This window comes from Henckelia pumila, chromosome 1 (genome assembly GCF_033568475.1).
Source record: "Henckelia pumila isolate YLH828 chromosome 1, ASM3356847v2, whole genome shotgun sequence".
NCBI lineage: Eukaryota > Viridiplantae > Streptophyta > Magnoliopsida > Lamiales > Gesneriaceae > Henckelia > Henckelia pumila.
The window spans coordinates 167468268-167486034 of record NC_133120.1 but is presented as its reverse complement, the minus strand read 5'-3'; the positions used below and the strand labels follow the sequence as shown (position 1 = coordinate 167486034).

At 38.1% G+C, this 17767-nt stretch overlaps 2 protein-coding genes across 2 annotated transcripts; one reads left to right on the top strand and one right to left on the bottom strand.

Moving 5' to 3' along the window:
* Positions 1–212: 212 nt before the first annotated feature.
* On the bottom strand, positions 213–3209 carry LOC140874417 (uncharacterized). Its single transcript, XM_073277702.1, has one exon. The coding sequence runs from the start codon at positions 3207–3209 to the stop codon at positions 213–215; it is 2997 nt and encodes a 998-aa protein (XP_073133803.1).
* Positions 3210–5862: 2653 nt separating this feature from the next.
* Positions 5863–12288, top strand: LOC140882991 (pumilio homolog 24). Its single transcript, XM_073289276.1, has 17 exons — positions 5863–6164; positions 6249–6302; positions 6454–6515; positions 6646–6727; positions 6845–6968; positions 7128–7211; positions 7838–7952; positions 8402–8552; positions 8664–8777; positions 8888–8959; positions 9242–9292; positions 9375–9425; positions 10105–10212; positions 10358–10492; positions 11147–11221; positions 11414–11661; positions 11866–12288. The coding sequence occupies exons 1-17, from the start codon at positions 5934–5936 to the stop codon at positions 11987–11989; spliced, it is 1881 nt and encodes a 626-aa protein (XP_073145377.1). The 5' UTR covers positions 5863–5933; the 3' UTR covers positions 11990–12288.
* The last annotated feature ends 5479 nt before the right edge of the window (positions 12289–17767 follow it).

Below are 17767 nucleotides of genomic sequence, written 5' to 3'. Positions count from 1 at the left end.
TGGTTTTACCAACAACGGCGGAGAGGTCAGATGTACTTTCAACTCGTCAAATGCTTGCTGACACTCTTCTGTCCATTGAAAACCTTTCCCACTCCTTAACATTTTGAAAAATGGTAAACCCTTGTCTGCAGATCTTGAGATAAATCGGTTGAGGGCGGCCAAACGTCCTGTCAACTCTTGGATGCCTTTTACACTCTTCGGAGGATTCATGTTTAAAATTGCTTTGATTTTTCCGGGTTGGCCTCTATTCCTCGTTCTGACACCATATAACCGAGAAATTTGCCTCCTCGTACACCAAAAGTGCATTTATCCGGATTAAGTTTCATCCTGTATTTTCTGAGTATACTGAAACATTCCTCAAGATCTTCCAAATGATTAGATGCTTGAATACTCTTGACGAGCATGTCATCTATATAAACTTCCATGTTTCGCCCGATCAAGTGTTCGAACATGGTATTTACCAGACGCTGATAGGTAGCTCCAGCATTTTTCAAACCAAACGGCATTACATCATAACAATAAATTCCCCTATCGGTGATGAAACTTGCTTTTTCCTGGTCCTCTGGCGCTAGGCCGATCTGATTGTATCCTTGATATGCATCAAGAAAAGTGAGCAGCTCGCATCCTGCTGTCGAATCGACTAACAAGTCAATTCGAGGGAGTGGAAACGGATCTTTGGGGCATGCTTTGTTGAGATCAGTGAAATCTATACACAAACGCCACTTTCCTCCAGGTTTTGGTACTAAAACCACATTTGCAAGCCAATCTGGGTATGAAACTGGCCTGATGTACTTTGCCACTAAGAGTTTCTCCACTTCCGCGGCTATATGCCGATTTTTCTCTGGACCAAATGCTCTTTTCTTTTGCTTCACCGGTCTCATTTTCGGATCAACATGGAGGTGATGAAGCGCATATTCATGAGGTATTCCTGGCAGATGCTCATCACCCCAAGCAAACACGTCCAAATTGCGCCCAAGAAAATTTTTCAACTTCTCTTCCAGTTCAGGAGGTAATTCGGTCCCGATCTTTAGGGTTTTCTTGGGATCAGTTGGAATGATTGCCACATGTTTCAGAGTTTCGGTTGCTGTTATTCTCTCTTTGCTCTCAGCTTCTTCATCCACCAAATGTATTCCATTTTCACGCAAAAGTTTTCCGGGTTTTGATGGTTTTTCCTCACTAGAGACTTGTCTTTTCCGATTTTCTGACGAACCCCGCAGAGTCACTACATGACACTCTCTAGCTAGACGATGATCACCAAGGGCTTCTCCTACTCCTCCCGGAGTCGGAAACTTCAGCTTCATATGATATGTCGATCCGATGGCTTGGAATATATTGAGACTTGGTCGTCCCAATATCACATTGTACGCAGATGAAGCTTTTACCACAAGGAATTTCACCATTTTAGTAGACCGCTTGGGGTAAGAACCCAAGGATAGAGGAAGCGTTACCTCTCCCAAAGCTTCAACTATTTCTCCGGAAAATCCGACTAGTGGAGTGTTGACTGGAGTTAACTGTGCATTACTAATACCCAACTTTACGAATGCATTATGAAAAATTATGTCAGCCGAACTTCCAGAATCCACTAGAATTTTCTTTACCCAAAAATTGGAGATTGTGGCTGAGATGATTAAAGCATCATTATGGGTACCCCGAGGGTTCTCCAGATCTTTGTCACTGAATGATAATCCATCTTGGATGGTTTCAACTTCACATATTGACAAGGATGTGGGGCTGGATAAATTGTTGGTTCCTTTTGCTGCTCGCAGAAGAGCTTTTCTTGCATTGTTCGAGTCGCCACAAGCAGGCCCCCCAGTGATTACGGCGATTACCCCTCCCAAGGGCAAATTTTCATCCGCTCGTTCATGCTGTTTCCCAATTCCGTCATGGCGCTTTTGGTAGTCATGTTTTTGTTGTTCGTCCCGACGCCTGTCATCTCGTTTTTCACCGCGGGACTTGTCCACGAAATTTCCCAAATGTCCGCGCTTTATGAGTTTTTCAATTTCTGCTCGCAAACTGAAGCAATCTTCTGTAGTATGGCCTTTATCTTTATGAAAATGACAATACTTTTCCGAACGTAGGCGCTTTGGGTTATTCTGCATTGGGCGAGGGGGACGCAACAATCCTTGTTTTTCAGCCACTACCAGTATATCGGTCAGACGTGCATTGAGGGGTGTATTCTGGAGACGGGGGCTCTGTGCTGTTCGCTTCTCGTCTCGCTTTCTAATATTTGGTTTATCTTCTTCTCTCTTTCTTTTATTCAGGTAGTGTGGTTCAATAGATTCTTCAACCCGAATGTATTTCTCAGCTCTTTCCAGTAATTCCTCTAGGTTTTTGGGCGGCCTTCCCGCTATTGATTCCTTGAACTTCCGATGACGCAAGTTTTGCTGCATTATTCCGGCTAACAAATCATGGTTCACATGTAAGACTTCGTGCACCGCATGAGTAAATCGCCGAACATAGTCCCTCAGACATTCTCCTTCTTTTTGAATGACTGTGAACAAATATGCTGCTGTTTTTGGGTATTTTTTGTTAATTGAGAATTGCTGGATGAAGCAGTCAGTAAGTTGCTCCAAATTGGCAATAGATCCGGAGGGTAACTTGTTGAACCATGTGAGCGCTCTTCCTGATAATGTTGTTCGGAAAATTTTGCAGTATGCAGCATCTGTGATATCATACAAATCCGCTTTCGCGTAGAATTTGTCAATATGGTCTTGGGGGTCACTCGTTCCATCGAACTCAGGTAAGCTGGGGATTTTGACTCCCTTTGGTAATGCTTCAGATAATATGTCATCAGTGAAGGGGCTTCGGCGTGACGGCAAAATTGCGGAAATATTCTCTCCAGTTACATGTGTGCGAGATCCATCCTTCCGAGCTGGATTAGTGATCTTGTTTTCGCCAGAAATGTCATGAACTGTGTGAACACTTGCTTCGCCGTCTTTCTGAGTAGTATTTTTCTTGGTCCCCCCTTGATCTTTATCATTCACTTTAGATTTATCTTTATTTGGGTCTCCGTTATTAGGATCAAGAGATGACGAGCCTTCAGTCTGAGCCTTTTTCTTGCTGCTTTTGCGCTTGCGAGTTTCTAGGTACTGAGCAACTGCATCTTTTGCTGCGAGTGCGGCTGTGTTTTCCATTAGCGCGATCAAGTCTTCACGGGTGAGAGTAATACTCTGCGGTGCGTTTCCATTGTTAATATTTCCTTGAGACATTTTTGAAGTAATATGTGTTCTCAATGACGTAATGAACAGTTTCCCACAGACGGCGCCAAGCTGATGTAGCCAAAAATCACTTGTATGTGACACGTTGCTTCCGCAAAGTCCGGAGTATCAGTAAGTCCTTGTATGTTCCCGATGGAGATCTTCAGTGGGTTGTTCCTACGTCACAAAACAAAGTCAGAGGAGCCGGGAGGGTTCCCGGCGAAGGCACTCCGACGCTCAAGTCAGTTATTACTCAAGGAATAATAATCGAGAGTAGAGCGATCTATTGCTTAAGAAAGTGTGTACCTTAATAATGAGGTGACTTGAGCTATTTATAGATATTCGGAGAGTTTCACGGGCTTAAGCCTCTTATGGGCTTTTGTAGAATTCAGGGCCTGCTTGAATTAAATATATATAATATTTAAATAAGCTTGGGCCTTAAAAATATTCGGAGTGGACCTTCATGATCGGGCTCAGACCCAGTTGAATTTTTAGGTGTAACCTATCAACATCATTCTTTCCACCCACGATCCTATTAACATTAACACTCATTATTTATGAGTCCCGCATTCCATTCAATAATATAAAAATATTTTATATTAAATAACTACATTTTAAATATGTTTAAAATAATAATTATTTTCGAAATAATAATCTTATTTTTTTTAGTTTTATTTTATGAATTTAAATAAATAATAATTAAAAATTATTAAAATTTTATTAATTATTTATTTACCGTTTTTAATATTTTATTTAAATAATAATATTATTATTTTAATATATTATTTAATTCAAATATAAAAATTAAATTTCAATGTTTTTAGTAATAAATTAAATTGCAATTAAATATATAATAAAAATGCAAAATGAATACATAAAAAAACCATCAATATATTTCAAAAAATAAGACAATTAAAAAAAAGGAAAAATAATTGGAACAACACGTGGGACCCACCCACTAACATAAAAAATTTAAAAAAAATCGAAAGGGGGACGTTCATAACATTGAACGTCCACCCTCTCTCTCCATTATTAATTCCCCTCCACAATGGGGAATAATGGAGAGAGCATGTTAAATGGGTGTTAATAACACCCATTTAACATGCATTGTGGATGCCCTAATGGGCTCAAAGTGTGCCAAATGTTTCAATAACAGTCCATTTGATGGATTTTATCGTCAATTTTTGATAAACTAAAAATAGGCTAAAATGTCAATGCTATCTCATGACTCATATCACAAAAGATACTGATTTTTTTAGATTTTTGTTTTATAACAGGTTAATAAGAAAAATAATAATTTTTTCAAAATATTTTGAAAATCGAACTTAGATGTTTATATCAAAGAGGTTCAAGTGCGGAAAAATGGGAATATGGACCTGGTCTTGTTTTTAATTCAATAGAAAGACTTTGAATAAAAATATATTATTTTATCTCTCCTGCTTTTTCCATTCTTCTTTCCTCTTTTTTTTTTTTTCCTTTTTCTTATTTCTTTTTTTTTAGACTCAGCAGGCGGTCGACCATGCTGGGTCGACCCAACCAGCAACAGGTCAACCATGCTTCTTTGCTTAGTTGGGTCGACCATGCTTCTTGCTTGGTCGACCCAACTTGGTTCGACCGCTTCGGTCGACCAAGCCGGGGGCTTGGGTTCACCCCCAAATCATTGTATATATATTTTATTGTTTAGTATTATTATTAAAAATATTGGTGGCTTAATGGTCAGAATCCAAGAGGAGAAAGGAGAGCATTCTTCGAATCCTGGAGAAAAGAAAGAATGAGGGTGGATGTGAGTTTCATATAATTTATTTTTTTTTTCAAAAAAAAAGAGACCAAACTAGCCTTATGAGGCCCTTTGACTGAATTAAAAAGTCAAGAGTCCCTTTTATTAATAATATTCAAATCATAGAAAAATTAGGATCATTTTATTTATTTTGTATTCTAACCTCGGATAAGTCAAAACAAACAAAATTTTAGCCAAATAAAAATATCAAATTTATTTTTCATATTTAACATTTTATTATGAACCCCGAATAATTCAGAACAAGTGAAAATTTTAATCAAATAAAAATGTCAAATTTATTTTCCATATTTATCATTTTATATAACCCCCATATAATTCAGAACGAGTGAAAATTAACCAAATAAAAATGTCAAATGTACTTTCCATGTTTATCATTTTATTCATTTAACATTATTTATATACTCGTTTGCTTTCGATAGATTTTTTAAATAATAAGTGCTTTTTAAGTTGGCTTTTAAAAACAATTTTTAAAGCAAAAGCTGAAATAAATTTGTGTTTGGATAAATATATTGACAATATTTTTTTAAAATTGAATTTTTAAAAAAGCATTTGAAAAGCTATAAATATGGGCTTTTAAGTATTTTGGCTTAAATAAGCACTTAAAATTTATCCAAACACATTTGAGTTAATAAAATCACTTTTTGTTTTAAAAAAAAATATTTTTTTTAATTATCTACTGAAACCAAACGAGCTCTAAATCTATAATCTAAATATATAATATCTAAAAAAAAATGTTTTCCTCAATAAATAGAAAATTAAATTTAATGGGCCTCGTACAATGACCGCATTCAAGAGGGTCGGCCCATAATTGTAATATATACGAAAAACATGTACGACGTCATGGCCCAATAATTTCTTCTTCCGACCACAAAAACCCTTTCAAAAACCACCACTGCCTCTCGAGGTTTACAGAGCTAAGCTCTGCTCCACATTCATCAATGGCGCCGAAGCCCCAGAAGATGGTCATCGATTCGAAGAAAAGAAAGACAACTTTGAGCTTAAAATCCGTTACCAAAAAACCAAAGTTTGATTCGAATAGTATTCAAACTAAGGTCGCGAAAAAGCCCTCCGTGTTGACGAAACATAATCATCAGCAAAAGGAGGGTAGAACTGGTGTGAAGAACGATGATGGGACTGGTAGCAAGAAGAATCGTCGTTTGGAAACAAAGGTACGATCTTTATCTTTGTTATGTCAATCTGTAACCGTTAATTGCTGTGGGATTCTTGATTGTCTATTTATGTGAAATTTTCAGGAATTAGCTGAAGCTAGAAAAAAGAAAAGGAAGAAGCATTACACGCTCCAACAAGTATGTCCCCGTTTTCTTTTTTCACTTTTCGAGTCTAATTTCAGCTGTAATCAACGTGTACGTGCTTGCATTGGCGTGATTGCTCTTCAGGGTACCTTTTGCCAAGTTATCTTTTGTTGTCTAAGTCACATTTTTACCCATTTTTCATTAGGAGCTTGCCGTGCTTTGGGAGAAGATGAGGCGTCGAAATATTGCCGAAGAGGATAGATCAATGTTTGCACTTCTCTTGCAATCTTATTCTCCACTTACACCGTCTTGTCCTTTGTTGAATTTCCCATCACCTTGGCTTAGGTTTCAGTTTTACAAACTGTAGCTTAATCCTTTCTGTTTGATTCTGTTTAAGGTTGGTGAGTGAAGCATTAAAGAAGATGAAGGGGAAGATTTCTGAAATTGCAAGCTCTCATGTTTCATCTCGTGTTCTTCAGGTTTAATGCCTGCTGCCTCGGTGCCTCCAATACATTACTCTGACACCTTCTCGTGTTGATATATTTATTGCTATTTATAATTATAATTTTGTATTGATTTGTTTCTTTGTGCTTCAGTCGTGTGTCAAACATTGCACACAAGACGAAAGAACTGCTGTGTTTGTGGAGCTTCGCCCCTGCATTATTAGTCTAGCAACCAATACTTATGCAGTTCATCTCGTGATAAAAATGTTGGATAATGGTATATTCTTACGTAAAGAATTCCGGATTGTGATTTCTGAGCTAACCTACTCTATTCCGTTACCCCTTTGTGCATGGATTAATAAGCTTTGCTTTTGTTACTAAAGAAAAGGGGCGCCCTGGTTTTGGAACAAACTTACGTTTTTTTAACTTGTTACAGCTACTAAAGAACAACTGGCCGATATTATCTCTGCCCTCCATAATCATGTTGCTGCTTTTCTCCGACACATGGTTGGCTCACTCGGTATGATTAACATTATCTGAATTTAGATCATAATTGTGGCTTGCTCATCTTGGCATTTAAGGGTTTTTTTTTTCAAGTTTCTTGCATATATATTAAGGTGTATCATCTTCGAATTTTTTTTAAGAAAATTGAATTTGAATGCATCATGCATCACATACTTGGATATAAGAAATTTGGGCCGAGTCTTTGATGAATCAGTAATGTTTTTTCACTTTTCTCACGTGTTTTCTCAGACACTTTTGAGTTCATATATGGGATACATTTACTAGTCTTTCAGTATTATGCATTAGTGCCTTCTATATTGTGCAGGGATTATTTGATTGACTTGACACTTATCTTGCTAATATAGTTAGTTGCTTCTGAGTCGTTTTCCCCAGTTTATATGCATGTTCAATAACTACAAGAATTTGAACGAATTAGATACTTAGACATAAGAAAATTTGGGCCGAATTTTTTATGAATCAGTACTGTTTTTTTCTAATGTTGTGTTTTCTTAAAAATTTGAGTTCCTGTGTATGGGTTACGTTTACATAGCTCAGTATTATGCACTAGTGCTCTCTATATTGTGCAGGGATTATTTAAATGACTCGACACTTGCCTTACTGATACAATAACTTGGTTTGTAGTTATTGAACATGCATATAAACTGGGGAATACAACTCAGAAGCAGGTTCTTCTCTCAGAATTATATTCAGCAGAACTGCAGTTATTTAAAGATTTGGTCACAGGGAAAGAAACAAGGTAATCCATTAACCCATTGACTTCCGTAGGGTGGTGTTGATACTACAATAGCATGATTTTACTATCTTTTGGATACTTTGTGCAATTTCGTTGAGCTAATATTTTTTTGATGGGTATGCAAACTTAAAAAGTTGGACTTCAGTACAAAACAATCAGGCAGCTCAATTTTATTTGTAATTTTTAGTTGAAGTAAAATGGAATTGTGGTATATCGGCTGATAGAGATGCATATTTGGCTTGGGATCTAGGACCTTGCGAGTGAATAAAATATATGTGATTTTTAAGGCTCCAGGTTACAAAAGTTGGTCAACGTTGTTCTTTTCTTTTGCCCAATAGTTGAATGTGGTCACCAATATGAGTCAAAATGTGGCAAGTTTAGAAACAAATTCCATGAATGCAATGACTTTGGGATTTCAGTTCATTTTATCATATTAACTGAAATTTTCACAGGTTAGTAGATGTAATATCGAATCTACAATTACAGAAGCCATCCGTTTTACGGCACATGACATCTGTGCTTCAGCCAATCTTGGAGAAAGGGATTATAGACCATTCAATTGTGCACAAAGCATTGATGGAGTATCTAAGCATTGCTGATAAGGTTCTGTTATATGATCCAATATTCCCAATTCCTGCTATGGTTGCCGTAAAATATTTTTAGAAAGATTGCCGAATTTTTGGTAATCCTCCTAAATCATGTGTCTCTGTGTAGTCTTCTGCAGCAGACATTATCCAGCAGTTGTCAGCTCTAGATCTTGTTAGGATGATCCACACAAAGGATGGAGCCAGGCTTGGTATTCTCTGTATTAAGCATGGGAGCGCCAAGGTATATATCCCAACATCGCCAAAAGTGCCATTATAGAAATGTTCGATTTTATCGTACCACATATGTTTATGCTTTGGTGCAGCACACTCATTAAATTTATATTTGTTTAGGAACGGAAGAAAATAATTAAAGGCTTTAAGGGCCATATTGACAAGATTGCTCGTGACAAATTTGGGAGTATGGTTAGTATGTCTATGGTGATTGACTGTGTATCTTAGTATCCTCTTAAGATCCATTTCAATTAACAAGCTGAAAGCATATCATTACTTATTTTCTTTCCATCCAATGACGGGCTTTGTAACTGAGGCCCACGTAGGAATGGTGTAAAAGTGTTTATAGTTTCACTTTTTGGAAAATTTATATTAGGCATCTTAATTATGTTTAATAATTGCTAGGTTCTCTCATTTTTTGAACTTCTACTTCTTTTTGTGACCTTTCAAGGCTTTTGTCAATGACTTTCTCAGGTACTCGTCTCCATATTTTCGATTGTCGACGACACAAAGCTTGTATCAAAGGTTTGGTTGCTCTTGTCAGACTTCTTCGTACTGTGATTATAGCCTCATTCTAAGTGCATGCATCTCAATTTCTCTTTCATAGACTATCATTCGTGAGCTTGAGGGAAATTTGAAGGAGCTTCTTTTGCATCAGGTTTGATGTTCTCTTTTCTTGTTGCATCTACGACATCTTGCTTAGTTAAGTTGAGTAAAACTTTGTGTTTGTTTTTCTAACTCTACCTCACATTTGAAGTTGACTTGAGGAGAATTGGGTGTGCGTTTTCAAATAAAGTTTTTGAAGTGCTATGTTAAAGATAATGTTATATATAAGTAAGACAAAAGGTGCATGAAAGATATATGAGAACAATGAGCATGAGATGCTTAGCAGAGCTACTGGGAGCTGTGGTAGATGTGAAGGCCTCTTGTTTGGACCGTCGTAGTTTACGGGTGTGTGAATCCGAATTAGTGAATCTAGGAAATTAATTAGGATAATTAAAGTTTTATGTTTGAAAACTATTATTGTATTTTGCCCTTTACTTTAGATTAGGAACATAATCTTTGGCCGTCGACACTTATGGATGTTTTCCTTGTATTTTTTTTACTAATATCCCACTGCTTTTGGTGCGAGGAATAGACTTTGTATGGACTATATTTTGACTTTTTTTTGGAGGGGTAGTTTGCCTCATTTACCGAGAATTGGTTCGTATTTGCAGAAGTCATATTTATTTGTTTGGATTTTATAACAATACATAAGTTTCTTGGTTGACGTGGTTCCTTGATTTTGTCACGCATAGTGATGCAACCGTTTGTTTCTATTTATTTATTTTTCACAGGATGGAAGGCGTCCTTTACTCCAACTACTTCATCCTAATTCGACTCAATATTTCAGTCCAGATTATCTCACATCCTTGGGTCTATCCATTCCTTCACTCAGTAACAAGGCAAATCCCCCTTTTTCTCATTCTCATTGTACTTAATTTTTCTCGTTTGTATTCAACATTGTGAAACATGCTCAGAAGTCAGAAAACATTTCGAATGCCGTTAGAAAGCATTAGCTCAACACAGTTCTAATTATTCTTTATTTAGGGTGAGTTGCATGGCAGTGAAGCTGTTGCAGATGATGGGAACAACGAAGATGCAAACATACCTCTAAATGAGGGTGGCAAGAAAGATTCGTTTAAGCGGAGGCAGGAGTTGTTAGTCGATAGCGGACTTGCCGAGGTGTGCGCTTTATGCTCTTTCATTATAATATTACATTGTCCTTGGAGTAGTTAGTCAACAGCAGACTTGCCGCGGTGTGTGCTTTATGCTATCTCATTATAATATGACATTGTCCTTTCTGTACCTTTAGGTACCGTTTGGTAGCCTATATTATTAATCTACTTATCTTATCCAATCTCGAGTTCTTCTTGTCATATTATTTATCCATCTATTAATGATTTATTTTAGATCAATCAAATCATTAATTATTTATCTTACATCAATCAAATCATTGAATTTAAATTACTATATTACCCCTTATAAATAATATTATTCATATTTTATTTATTTATTTTTAAAAAGACAAAATGATAATTTATCATTTTTATAAAAAAATTAATCAATCAAATCAAATAAACAATAATCTATCAATCAAATCAAATATTATATTAACTATCATTTCTTATTTTTTATTGCATTATATTACTTATCTATGTATTATTTATCTCTATCACTCAAACCAAACTATACTTATGTTATTGTGTAATATCTATTTCTTTTTTAAATTTTCCATCAGTCTTCCCGCTCTATTTATGATTGTTGTCTCTGGAATTTTATGATATCAGTTGCCTTTCCCCTTTTATAAAGTTGTAAATACGTTGCTCATGTTTGCAGAAACTCATTGATGCTTGCCACGAAATGGCAGGGGAATTGCTAAGATCTAAATCTAGAAATGATGTCATTTATGAGGTATCCATTATAGTTCTTTACATTCTAAGGTTTCTATATCAGTCAGCATGTTAGCAAGTCTGTGTTTTCTACATAATATTTATTTCCAATCTATCTTGGTCCTTGCTTTATTTCATGATCCCGCTCTCCTTATTTCCATCTTAAATGTGTTACTGATATTGAATCGAAGGTAATCGGTCATTTTTTCATTAGGTTATTACTGGAGGTGCTGATGGAATACTCCATCCCAATTTGAATGAAAAGTTGGGCTCACTGCACGAATCTATAGCATCTGTTGCTGCCCAGCCTAAGCAGGATGAGCCAGAAGAAGAACATCTTCTTGAAAACTTTCGTTCAAGCAGGACCATCAGAAAACTAGTTCTAAACTGCCGTGCGTTCGCCACCGTTTTATGGGAAAAAGCTCTTAAAGGGAAATGTGGAATATGGGTCGAAGGTCACAGGTTAGATTTTTATATAAAATATAAAACCTTGCAGAAAAAAATAAAATAACAATGTTTTCGATAATATTAACAGATGCTATCTCGAAAAACTCCTTTTTTCCCCCATCCGTTCCCATGATAAACAATTTTCCCTACGAAAAAAATGTAATTTCATGAGTTTACTATTGACATGGTTTCCTGAGATCATCATCGTTTTGTCTTCAGTTCAAAGGTAATTAAAGCATACTTGGACACTTCAGACTCTATGGTGAAGGAGATTGCAAAAGAAGAGCTGCAACCCTTCGTAGAAAATGGTGTTCTGAGCGTATCTTTAACTGAAAAAAACTGAACTGAAGAACGGTATCTGCTGGAACTGCGCTCTCTACAATTCTCACTGAGTCGATTAAAACAAGACCGGGAATATGAATCCCTTTAGAGAGCATGGATACACAAATTAGCCAAGATTATATGGAGAAATTTCTAGCATCTAGGAGATTGTCTCTTCTGCTCATGAGTTCTCTGGGTTCTTCCTTGGATATATGAAGGTTTTGTAGCTTAACCTTTAGTTATAGATGACACTTGGCGAGTTGTATCATTTTGTTGCAAATACAATGAAATTGCCAATTTTTATGCTCAATTCATCCTCTATTGTTTTCCCTGTTTCAGTATTCAGTTATTTTGATTTTGAATGTTGATTAATCTATACCTGTAACAGAAGCAAAATTACCCGCATTATGATACATGGACTTGAGATTTTTATTAACATGAGATGGTGAATAGAAGTTGCGTTTCTGGAAGTTTCAGAAATTATGCATGTAGTTTTACTTGTGTATGTTGCAGCGTGAAATGGGGGAAATTTCTAGAAAATATTTTTCATTTTTTTTTACCTACTAGGGGCAAAGTTTTTGCATTGTGTATATACATGTTACCTTTTGTTTCATATGAATTAAATTTTAATGAAGGTTACATAAGTAAAATTACAAAAACAATAGGGACAAAAATGAAAAAATACAAAAGACAATTGATTGGATGTAATTATTGATTGAGTGTAATAATATCTAATCTTTAACTTACATTTTAATAGAAGTTATTTAATTCTATAACTTTCATTTTTTTACTATTGATTGTATCAAATTGTCTAAAAAAATTATCATACATAAAATTTATATGTTATTATATGATTTTTTATTTCATTCATGTATTTGCAAGATTCTAATATAAATTTTTTAATACTATTTTATTATTATTCAATCGAAGATTGGATAAATAATTCAAAATTATAATAAAAATTATATTGTATTTTCACTATAATTATTTATTTATGTTGCAAAATTTTCAAAATATTTTAAGTAACTACACAAATATTCAATATTATGATTGTGTTTAATAATTTTATACTTATATTATTTTGTTTATGATTATGGCATTAGATTTGTTGTTTAAAAAATAGTTACATTGTTTCAAAGAAAAATATTGGTCATGTCAATTTATTAATAAACCAATAATTGTTAATATTTCTTTAAGAAAGATATATACACTCTAATAGAAAAAGAAATTATAATGAGGACAATTCAAATAGTATATTAATAAATAGTTTCCAAAATAAATTATCATGAGGACAATTCAAATAGTATATTAATAAAAAGTTTACAACATAAATAAATGATTATAGTAAAAATTATATAGTATTTTAAAAAAATTTCAAAATATTTTAAGTAACTAGAAAAATAATCAAAATTTCAATATTCATTTCAATTATTTATTATGATTATTTATTTCAAATTTCTATGCGTTTGATAATATATTCTATATTATATTATTTTTTCATGATTATTGTATTAGTTTGGTTGTATAAACAAATGGTTAAATTATTTCAAAGAAAAATATTAGTCATGATCTAAATTTATTATTGTGTAGCTCAGTGTTTTCATAACTGGACCTGTGATGAACCGGTCTATCTAAAAAAAATGGTCCAACCGGTCGGACCGTTTTAATCGGACGGTCGAACCGGAAAATCGTTTAAATAATATAATCTAATAAATAATATATTTTGAATTTTAAAAACTCAAAAATATATATAAATAGACAAAAAATATATATATTTGTCATAGTTTGAAAGCTAAATAAATATGTAAATATATTCAAAATGTCAATTATACTTCTAAATTATTTAAATAATTAATTATTTAATTTTTAAAAAATCGATAATTATTACAATAATTTTTTAATGAAGTACAAATTCCAAATAATCATGTATATGATGATGGTCGGTAAAACCAGGGCCCGGTCTATCAGGGTAGTGTTGTGGGCCTGATGTAGAAATCGGGCTAATGAAAGTGATATATGGACTGCCCTTCCTTAATCGAGATGAACTGCACACCAAATAAGGGGATAAAAAGCACGTTAGTGGGACGCCGGAGGAAGTTTCGGCGGGGCCACTCCGATGCTTAAGTTAGACTTAGAAATAGAGTGGGCTTTTTAGGAAAAATGAATATAGTGCTTTTGAACTTTAAGTGAACATACCTCTACCAATATCTGTGACCAGATATTTAAAGGCCTTGGAGTGAGAGTGTCACCCCGCAATTCCAGGGTAGTGGCCACGATCTGGATCGTGGGTGTGGTAGTTGCCCATGTTTGCCTGTCACGTACGATGAACCCGGAAAGCTAGGGTTGGTGATAATTGTGGGGATCATGCCCCTAAAACACGGGCCTTCAATAAGTCCTGCAAACCTGGTTTTCCGGGCTCCTGAGGCTACTGGGCTACCTTAATACAACCCTACCAGTCTGGGTCATTCGTGTCCCGGGCCCCCTGGCTTACCGGGACATCACTACTCATCCCAAAAATAGTCGGGCTAGAGTCTTAATCGTTGTCCCGACTTACGGTTCCGCCACCCTTGCTTTAATACAAACCTGTAATTCCTGACTGTTTATGCCCCTGTTTCCCAGGGCATATGCGGCCCTGCTCCCCTGTCTTGCCGGGACATCACTACTCAGCCCAAAAATAGTGGGGCTAGAGTCTTACTCGCTGTCCCGACTTACGGTTCCGCCACCCTTGCTTTAATACAACCCTGTAATCCCTGACTGTTTATGCCCCTGTTTCCCAGGGCATATGCGGCCCTGCTCCCCTGTCTTGCCGGGACATCACTACTCAGCCCAAAAATAGCGGGGCTAGAGTCTTACTCGCTGTCCCGACTTACAGTCCTGCCCCTGGCTGTTCAAAGGTTTGATACCCCGGCCTTGTAGGTGTATCGTCCAGTAATGTCCAAAAATTGTAGGGCTGACGTTAACCCTAGAATTTTGAAAAGACGGGCAGGTGTCAGAAGCCGTTACCTGTCCTTTCGACTGCCCGCGTCATCATTACGCTGCCCGGTTCAACTTCCCAAGATCATCCGTACCCTTCGATCATCGTTTCATCGACGGCCAGCATTAAAGCTCTTCGCCTATAAAACCCCCTTTCTCCACTGCTTCTTTACCTTCCCTATTCGCGTATTCCCTCCCTGCTACCAAACTTCTCCGGCTCCGGCAACTCCGCGTAACAAGCTTGCTTTCTTCTGTAAGTTTTCTATCTATCTTACCTTAAAGTTTCCTTGTCCCGTGAACATGTCGAATTCCACATCTTCAACTTCCGGTGGCCACGTTCGTGGCTCCTCTGATATAGAATCCGAGGCCTTACGCCACGATTCTCCCCCTCCTGTCACCTCCCATGTTCGATCCACAGTAGCTCCCTCCTCCTCTCGTCCGAAGAAGGCTAAAATCGGGCCTTCTAAGGACAAGGGTAAGGCTAAAGTATCCGAGTCTGGGCCTCTCCTTCCTTTGCCCAAACCAAACCCCGAAGGTCCCTGGTTCTCCCACGTTACCAGTACCCTCCGCCCAGAATCCATAGAGGAGCTTAAGCTTATGGGTAACATTCCCCCGGCGTACTCGATTATCATTCCGGGGCCCCTAGGTCGGGCTGACCAGCCGCCCGAGGGGTTCTATACCTTCTTCAGGGAACAGCTTAGGAACGGGCTTTGTTTCCCTATTCATCCCTTTTATTATAAAATTGCTTCTTTTTACAAGGTTCCCTTGAACCAATTTCATCCCAATGCCTTCCGCATGATGGCTGCCACTTATGTTCTTTTTAAAGCGAACAACTTAGCCATCACCCCTCTCATCTTTCACTACTATTATGCCTGCCGTTTCACGGAGATGGCTTTCTCTTTGAATGCCCGGCAGAATGCCCGGTTTCTAGAGGATACCCCGTCCTTGTGGAAGGGATGGAAAGAGAGATTCTTTTATATTCAACTCCCTGGTGCCCGAACCAGACCTACCCAATTCTTGACGGCCCTTCCTCCTCAACCCGAGCTCCCTAAAAATTATAAGTTGGAGGAACCCTACCTCCGAACCCAAGAGCTAGTGGAAAACCAGAAGTTTCCTTCAGCCCCTCTCCTGGAGGAAAAAAGTTTGAATGATTACGGGCTGGGTGCCCGGGTAACTGATCCGGTTGACCGGATTATTGATGCATATGATGAGTCGGCCCCAGTCGCTGGTATGCTTTACTGTTATCATATATTTGCTTCTCTTATATGCTGTTTGTAATGTACCGATTTTTATCATTTTTGCGCAGCATCCCCCGCCCCGCCTAAGAAGAAAAAATCTCGACTGATGAAGCAGGCCTTTGCTCAGAAACGGGCAGCCGAGAAGGCAGCTGCCCGGGAAAAGGAAGAAGCCAGGGCTGCAGAGGCAGCGAGAAAAGCCCGAGTTCTTCAGCTAGCGGAGGAACGCAGGGCTCAACAAGGCCTAGGTGAGGAAGCTGCCCCTGCAGTTGTCATCTCCGAGGTCGTCGATCCTTCACCTTCTGCCATACCCCTGCCACTTCCATCTGTGGAGGCAGGGTGGACGAATGAGCCGGCTCCTGCTGCTGCCGGTCCTTCCTCACCTTTGACGCGGAAGAGGAAAACCCTGGAGGAGCCAGAAATGGTCATTCTCAGTGACCCAGAAGAGGTGGCTCCTTCCTCTTCCTCCTTCCCCCCATTGGCCCCCTTTTACCAGGCTGCCCAGGGATCTAGTCCCTTTGGTGCAAGGGAAAATATATTCCAAGCCGGGGCCTCTGGCCGGGGAGTGCGGATGCTGAAGGACCTCTTGACTTCGACGGAACAGCTCCACCTTTACAACCAAAACCCAACCGTGAAGTATTTCGAGGGCACCAACCGGGTTATATCCGTAAGTTGACTTCTCCTAGTCTTGAACGTGTCATGTTTTCTATTTCTAACACCTTTGCTTTCAGGGATTGCATATGCTGGTGGACAGCTATGAAGATGCGACCAAATTTGGTCGGGTTGAGACTGATCGGGCACACGTAGAGGCTGAGAAATCTCGGGCTGCCGCGGAGTTGATCAAAAAGCTGGAACAAGACTTGATGATGGCACAACAAAGTCATGATCAAGTGGCGTCTAGTCTCCGTTCAGCCCTGGAAGCGGCCGAGCAAAATCTTCACTCTGCTCAGCTGGATCGTGCCCGCTCTGAAGCTGATCTAGGGCAGGCTCGAGATGCTCTAGCCACCACTACGGGTGAGTTGAGGGCGGCAGAAAACCGGGCTGCAGAGGCTCAAGTGGAGGCGGCTAGCGCCAGGGATAAAGCGGAGAAAGCAGTGTCAGCTCTGGAAACTCGCCTGAAGTCAGAGGAAGAGCTCAAAGCAACCTTCCTATCTTCTGCTGAGTTTCAAGAGGCAGTGGTGGACAGATCGTACACCTTTTTCCAGGTCGGATTTTACAAATGCCGAGATCAATTCGAGGAAGCTGGCCTATGGTCTGCTGACAAGAGAGATTTTTCCGACTTGGATAAGGCCATCGACTCCCTCCCCGCCACCCAAGGAGCTGAAAATGCGAGGGCTGCCCCGAGTCAGACAACTGCCGATGCCGGTCCCTCTAATAGCCCCGCCCTTTGAATTATTATTTGTAATTGGGCCGCAAGAGCCCCTCCTCTTATATTCTGTTGTCAATGGAACTCCTCTATTCTTGTCATTCATTATGTAATGACTGATATATATAAATAAAAGAGTAGGTAATGCCAAGGGCTTATATATGCCTTGGGCTTACGATGGGTGCCGGGGCCTGGAACCTCCCGGGCTTATATATTGCCAAGGGCC

Excerpts from the sequence above, each read along its gene's own strand:
- LOC140874417 (XM_073277702.1), bottom strand. The coding sequence starts at position 3,209 with ATGTCTCAAGGAAATATTAACAATGGAAACGCACCGCAGAGTATTACT.
- LOC140882991 (XM_073289276.1), top strand. The coding sequence starts at position 5,934 with ATGGCGCCGAAGCCCCAGAAGATGGTCATCGATTCGAAGAAAAGAAAG. Across the intron at positions 6,165-6,248 it reads ATCGTCGTTTGGAAACAAAG|GAATTAGCTGAAGCTAGAAA; the intron begins GTACGATCTTTA and ends TGAAATTTTCAG. Across the intron at positions 8,960-9,241 it reads GTGACAAATTTGGGAGTATG|GTACTCGTCTCCATATTTTC; the intron begins GTTAGTATGTCT and ends TGACTTTCTCAG.